Here is a 6,880-nt window from a genome sequence, read left to right as displayed (position 1 = left end):
CACAAAAACTTATGTTAGGACTTCAATGATCAAGATTGTCAGTTTACAGCTTTCTGAGTCCAGTAATGCTGAAATAGTGTTTCTGTTGAAATGAAGTGAAATCAAGCCCAAATCTGCTCAAAAGCTTTTCTCTCTATTAGATAAAGCTGTTTCATTCAGTATTCAGTGCAAATCTTGCCAAACTGAAACAAGCTTATGTCTTATGAAGTACAATGTTTTCTGCAATGCTGTAAGACAGTTTTTAATGTGTTAGAAGTTATATGCACAAAAACTAATGTTAGGACTTCAATGATCAAGATTGTCAGTTTACAGCTTTCTGAGTCCAGTAATGCTGAAATAGTGTTTCTGTTGAAATGAAGTGAAATCAAGCCCAAATCTGCTCAAAAGCTTTTCTCTCTATTAGATAAAGCTGTTTCATTCAGTATTCAGTGCAAATCTTGCCAAACTGAAACAAGCTTATGCCTTATGAAGTACAATGTTTTCTGCAATGCTGTAAGACAGTTTTTAATGTGTTAGAAGTTATATGCACAAAAACTTATGTTAGGACTTCAATGATCAAGATTGTCAGTTTACAGCTTTCTGAGTCCAGTAATGCTGAAATAGTGTTTCTGTTGAAATGAAGTGAAATCAAGCCCAAGTCTGCTCAAAAGCTTTTCTCTCTATTAGATAAAGCTGTTTCATTCAGTATTCAGTGCAAATCTTGCCAAACTGAAACAAGCTTATGTCTTATGAAATGAAATGTTTTTTGCAATGCTGTAAGACAGTTTTTAATGTGTTAGAAGTTATATGCACAAAAACTAATGTTAGGACTTCAATGATCAAGATTGTCAGTTTACAGCTTTCTGAGTCCAGTAATGCTGAAATAGTGTTTCTGTTGAAATGAAGTGAAATCAAGCCCAAATCTGCTCAAAAGCTTTTCTCTCTATTAGATAAAGCTGTTTCATTCAGTATTCAGTGCAAATCTTGCCAAACTGAAACAAGCTTATGCCTTATGAAGTACAATGTTTTCTGCAATGCTGTAAGACAGTTTTTAATGTGTTAGAAGTTATATACACAAAAACTAATGTTAGGACTGCAATGATCAAGATTGTCAGTTTACAGCTTTCTGAGTCCAGTAATGCTGAAATAGTGTTTCTGTTGAAATGAAGTGAAATCAAGCCCAAATCTGCTCAAAAGCTTTTCTCTCTATTAGATAAAGCTGTTTCATTCAGTATTCAGTGGAAATCTTGCCAAACTGAAACAAGCTTATGTCTTATGAAGTACAATGTTTTCTGCAATGCTGTAAGACAGTTTTTAATGTGTTAGAAGTTATATGCACAAAAACTTATGTTAGGACTTCAATGATCAAGATTGTCAGTTTACAGCTTTCTGAGTCCAGTAATGCTGAAATAGTGTTTCTGTTGAAATGAAGTGAAATCAAGCCCAAATCTGCTCAAAAGCTTTTCTCTCTATTAGATAAAGCTGTTTCATTCAGTATTCAGTGCAAATCTTGCCAAACTGAAACAAGCTTATGTCTTATGAAGTACAATGTTTTCTGCAATGCTGTAAGACAGTTTTTAATGTGTTAGAAGTTATATGCACAAAAACTAATGTTAGGACTTCAATGATCAAGATTGTCAGTTTACAGCTTTCTGAGTCCAGTAATGCTGAAATAGTGTTTCTGTTGAAATGAAGTGAAATCAAGCCCAAATCTGCTCAAAAGCTTTTCTCTCTATTAGAGAAAGCTGTTTCATTCAATATTCAGTGCAAATCTTGCCAAACTGAAACAAGCGTATGCCTTATGAAGTACAATGTTTTCTGCAATGCTGTAAGACAGTTTTTAATGTGTTAGAAGTTATATGCACAAAAACTAATGTCAGGACTTCAATGATCAAGATTGTCAGTTTACAGCTTTCTGAGTCCAGTAATGCTGAAATAGTGTTTCTGTTGAAATGAAGTGAAATCAAGCCCAAATCTGCTCAAAAGCTTTTCTCTCTATTAGAGAAAGCTGTTTCATTCAATATTCAGTGCAAATCTTGCCAAACTGAAACAAGCTTATGCCTTATGAAGTACAATGTTTTCTGCAATGCTGTAAGACAGTTTTTAATGTGTTAGAAGTCATATGCACAAAAACGTCTAAGGTTACGTATGTAACCCTGGTTCCTCGAAGGAACGAGACGCTGCGTCGAGAACGATTGGGGAACGCCCCCAGCGTGGCGTCTCTGAATCATGTGTGTAATCAGTCCAATGGATGGGCGAGACGTCATAGGCGGGTGACGTCAGAGACCAGGAAGCATAAAAGCCGGAGAAACACAGCCGGCACCAGCCTCAAAGGATGAAGCAAGCGCCGGCCAGAGATGCCGGAAGTTTGGCACTGCGACGCAGCGTCTCGTTCCTTCGAGGAACCAGGGTTACATACGTAACCTTAGACGTTCCTCTTCAGGAACTCGAGCTGCATCGAGAACGATTGGGGAACGAGAATGCCCACGCCGCCAGACTTACAAATCTCTGCCAGTGTGGGAAACTGCACAACTAGGACGAGAGAACAGAGGGGCCAGGAGCGGCTCGTAAATCTAGACCGTAAAATCTTACAAAGGTCAAGGGCGTGGACCACCACGCAGCCTCGCAGATATCATGCATAGAGACACCTGCTAGGAAGGCCTTGGAGGCCCCAACACTTCTAGTGGAGTGAGCCTTGACCCCCAGGGGGGAGGGGAGGTCAGAGGACTCATATGCAAGAGAAATAGCATCTACTATCCACCGGCTGAGGGTCTGTTTAGTAGCAGGAAGACCTCTCTTAGGGGGACCATAACAAACAAACAACTGGTCCGCCCTTCTCCACAGGGCAGCTCTGTGGATGTATGTGTCCAATGCTCGCACTGGACACATACAATTAAGCTTCTTCTGGTCTGGCTCCCCGAAGGGAGGAGGACTGAAGGCCTGGAGTACAACAGGCCGTGGTGTAGAGGAGGGAACCTTAGGGACATACCCTGCACGAGGGTAAAGGAAAGCTTTAGCCAGACCGGGCGCAAAGTCTATATAAGAAGGGGCCACAGAGAGGGCCTGCAGGTCCCCAACTCTCTTGAGAGAAGAAATCGCCAACAAGAAGACAGTTTTAATAGAGAGAAGGCGATCGGAGATCTCCTCAATAGGCTTGAAGGGCGGCCTACAGAGAGCTTCTAACACCACGGCCAGGTCCCATGTGGGGACACGAGAACGTACCGGAGGCCTCAGTCTCAGCGCACCGCGGAGGAAACGTGTAACAAGAGGGTGTCTGCCCACTGACTGGCCACCGAGAGGGGCGTGGTAGGCCGCAATGGCCGCCACGTAGACCTTCAGGGTGGAGTGGGTCAACCCTGCGGAGAAACGGGCCTGCAGGAACTCCAGCACTGTACCAATCGGGCAGTCAACTGGGTCGAGCTGGCGGTCTCCGCACCAAGAAGTGAAAAGTTTCCACCTCAAGGCATACAGTTTCCTCGTAGAGGGAGCTCTGGATTGGAGGATGGTCTAAACAACCTCAGTTGAGAGACCGGAAGCTACTAGTTGTGCCCCCTCAGGGGCCACACCCATAACTTCCACAGCTCCGGGCGAGGGTGGACTATGGTGCCCTCCGCCTGTGAGAGGAGATCTCTCCTGACGGGAATCTCCCAGGGAGAGCCGTCTAGGAGGGAAATCAGGTCCGAGAACCACACTCGTCCCGGCCAGAACGGGGCTACTAACAGCAGCCGAACTCCGTCCCGGCGCACTCTCTCCAGAACTCCCGGGAGCAGAGCAATCGGGGGAAAGGCGTACAGACGAAGCCTCGGCCACGTCTGTACCATGGCGTCCAGCCCCAGTGGAGCTGGATGAGTCAGAGAGAACCAGAGGGGACAGTGCGATGTCACTCGAGTCGCAAACAGGTCCACCTGAGCCTGGCCAAAAACTCTCCAAATCTGCTTCACCACCTCGGTGTGAAGCCGCCATTCCCCGGGCCTCGGCCCCTGCCTTGACAGGATGTCTGCTCCCATATTCATATGCCCAGGAATGTGAACCGCTCTGAGCGAGAGAAATTTGTCCTGGGCCCACACAAGGATCTGGTACGCTAGTTTGTTTAGACGGCGTGAGCGCAGACCTCCTTGGTGGTTGATGTAAGAGACCACCGCTGTGTTGTCGGTGCGCACCAACACATGGTGACCTCTCAGGTCTGGGAGGAAAAATGTCAATGCTCGATAGACCGCTAGCATCTCTAGGCAATTGATATGCCATGTCAGATGGCGACCACTCCACAGACCGCGGGCAGGGTGGCCACTCATGACCGCACCCCAGCCGGTGAGGGACGCGTCCGTCGCTAGCATCACGCGGCGACAAGGAGCTCCCAACACCGGGCCCTGAGACAAGAACCAAGGCTTCCTCCACATATCCAAGGCACGTAGGCAGCGCCGCGTGACCTTGATCATGCGAAGTGGGTTTCCCCTCGGGGAGAACTGCTTGGTCTTGAGCCACCACTGTAGGGGTCTCATGTACAGCAGGCCAAGAGGTATCACGTTGGACGCAGCTGCCATCAGACCCAGCAGTTTTTGAAACCGCTTGACAGTGAGTGACTGGCCTTCTCTCACTCTCGCGACTGCGGCGAGGATCGACTCGATCCGAGCAGGTGACATGCGTGCCTGCATCGTGGTCGAATCCCACACCACGCCCAGATAAGTGGTTCTCTGTACTGGAGAAAGCACACTTTTCTTGGCGTTCAGTCTTAACCCCAGCTCTCTCATGTGGGCGAGAACGACATCTCGATGCCGAACCGCCATCTGCTCTGATTGAGCTAGGATCAACCAATCGTCGATATAGTTCAGTATGCGGATGCCCTGGAGTCGTAGCGGAGCCAGGGCTGCATCCACACACTTCGTGAAAGTGCGGGGTGAGAGTGCAAGGCCAAAGGGAAGTACTCGATATTGGTACGCTTCGCCCCCGAAAGCAAACCTCAGAAACTTCCTGTGTAGGGGAAGGATGGAGATATGGAAATATGCATCTTTTAGATCTATCGTGACAAACCAGTCCTCGGACCTGATCTGAGACACAACCTGTTTGAGTGTGAGCATCCTGAATTTCAGTCGCTTGACTGAGCGGTTCACTAACCGCAGATCTAAAATGGGACGCAAGCCCCCATCCTTCTTTGGAACAATGAAGTACCGGCTGTAGAACCCTGACTCCCTCTCGTGAGGAGGGACCACCTCGATGGCCTCCTTCCTCAGAAGAGCGTGCACTTCCTGTTCCATAACCAGAGCCTGCTCGGGACCCACCAGCGTGGGTGAAACCCCGTTGAATCGAGGCGGAGGAGAACCAAACTGAATCGTGTAGCCTCTCTCTACAGTGTGCAGGACCCATTGAGATACATTTGGCAGTAGTTTCCACGCTGCTAAATAATCTACTAAGGGAGTCAGTCTCTCGAGACTGACCTCTGGTGTAATCAGAACGGCTAGCTCGGTGCCCTGTAACGGCGGACCGGCAGGAGACAACCGAACTAACCGCTCTAGAGACCTCCGCGGAGGCTGCGAGCCACTCAGCACCGCTACGTTTCTGGGCGGTAACTGGGCGTGGTGCTCGCGGGAGACCGCTGCGCCCTGTAACTCCGGCAGGGTTGGCAGAACGATCTCCTGAGGGCACTGAGGCGAGACGGACACCGTGTAATGCGGTGTAACCTGCTGCACCACAGAGGGGACTGCCCTCATAAGCCCCGGGCCAGTGGCGTCAGGGCTTATTGGCCAAAGACCTCTTAGCCTTAAGTACGGTCCGCAGATCCGGCTTAGACTTAGAGGCCCCCGACCCAGAGCGTCGTCTGGACCCACGGCTCCGCTTAGCTGGAGGAGCACGTGAGGCGACACTCTGTTTTTGTGCCTCCCTGTATGAGAAGCTGGTACTCGGCGAAGGCTGCCCCCGCCCGGCAGCCTCCGGATTTAGAGAGCGACGTGGGAGGAACCGCTGGAACGCCGCCGCCTGCTTGCGAGCCTCCTGGTACCTGTCGACGACAGAATTAACAGCGTCGCCGAACAGGCCCGAGGACACAAGCGGGGCGTCCATGAGACAAACCCTGTCCTTTTCTTTCATGTCAGACAGGGTGAGCCACAAATGTCTCTCTGCTGCTACCATAGCTGCCATGGACCGCCCAATAGCACGAGCGGTCTCTTTGGTAGCGCGTAGAGACAAATCAGCGGTCCTCCTGAGCTCCGTAATATCCTCAGATCTCACGTGCTCTTGCTCATCTAAATCTCTCAGCAGATCGGCTTGGTACGCCTGTAACACCGCCATGGTGTGCAGACACGCACCAGCCTGACCCGCTGCCGAGTACCCCTTGCCCACCAGCGCTGATGTTGTGCGCAGCGGCTTGGAGGGCAGCGCCGGAGCCTTTAATGACGATGCCGCGCCGGGAGACAGATAGCTCGCGAGCGTCTGTTCAACCCGGGGCATCGCCTTATAACCGCGCTCATTCGTCCCCGCTACGCTGCCGTAGTGATCAGAAGCGGGGATGAAGACGCGGGCCGAGAAGGGTTTTTCCCACGATTTACACACCTCGGCGTGCAAATCGGGAAAAAAAGGCAGGCTTCGGCGCGGAGGTGGCGGCTTAGTTCGCAGAAAACGCTCATCAAGTTTACTTTTCTGCGGTTCAGCCTTTTTCTCGGCTGGCCAATCGATGTTTAACTTGGCTACAGCACGAGTAACCACCTCCAAAAGCTCCTCATACTGGGGCGATTGAGGGGGCGAATCCTCAGCGACATTCACCACATCAACCTCCTCGGAGGAAGATAGATGAAGCGCCGAGCCCGCTCCCCGGGGAGAAGTAGCGCCGGAGCGCGCTTCCGATCCCTGAGAGCGGGCGCTGGATCTGGCAGGTGAGGAAGAAGATAGGGACTCGCCCGTCTCCATTCCC

At 50.0% G+C, this 6,880-nt stretch overlaps 2 protein-coding genes across 2 annotated transcripts; both read right to left on the bottom strand.

Annotated features, from left to right (window-relative positions):
• Window positions 1-2,870: 2,870 nt before the first annotated feature.
• On the bottom strand, window positions 2,871-4,529 carry LOC113073889 (uncharacterized; the record flags this gene model as incomplete). Its single annotated transcript, XM_026246636.1, has 2 exons — window positions 2,871-3,145; window positions 3,529-4,529. Coding segments are annotated over 2 exons (1,276 nt in total), but the record flags the coding sequence as incomplete, so codon positions are not given.
• Window positions 4,530-4,804: 275 nt separating this feature from the next.
• On the bottom strand, window positions 4,805-5,698 carry LOC113073888 (uncharacterized). The gene is made up of 2 exons (XM_026246635.1): window positions 5,008-5,698; window positions 4,805-4,856 (listed from the first exon to the last, which is right to left on the bottom strand). Exons 1-2 carry the CDS (start codon window positions 5,682-5,684, stop codon window positions 4,805-4,807), a joined length of 729 nt encoding a protein of 242 aa, XP_026102420.1. The 5' UTR covers window positions 5,685-5,698.
• Between the last annotated feature and the right edge of the window lie 1,182 nt (window positions 5,699-6,880).

Source organism: Carassius auratus, unplaced genomic scaffold (assembly GCF_003368295.1).
Source record: "Carassius auratus strain Wakin unplaced genomic scaffold, ASM336829v1 scaf_tig00013179, whole genome shotgun sequence".
NCBI lineage: Eukaryota > Metazoa > Chordata > Actinopteri > Cypriniformes > Cyprinidae > Carassius > Carassius auratus.
This window is presented reverse-complemented; position numbering and strand designations above follow the sequence as displayed.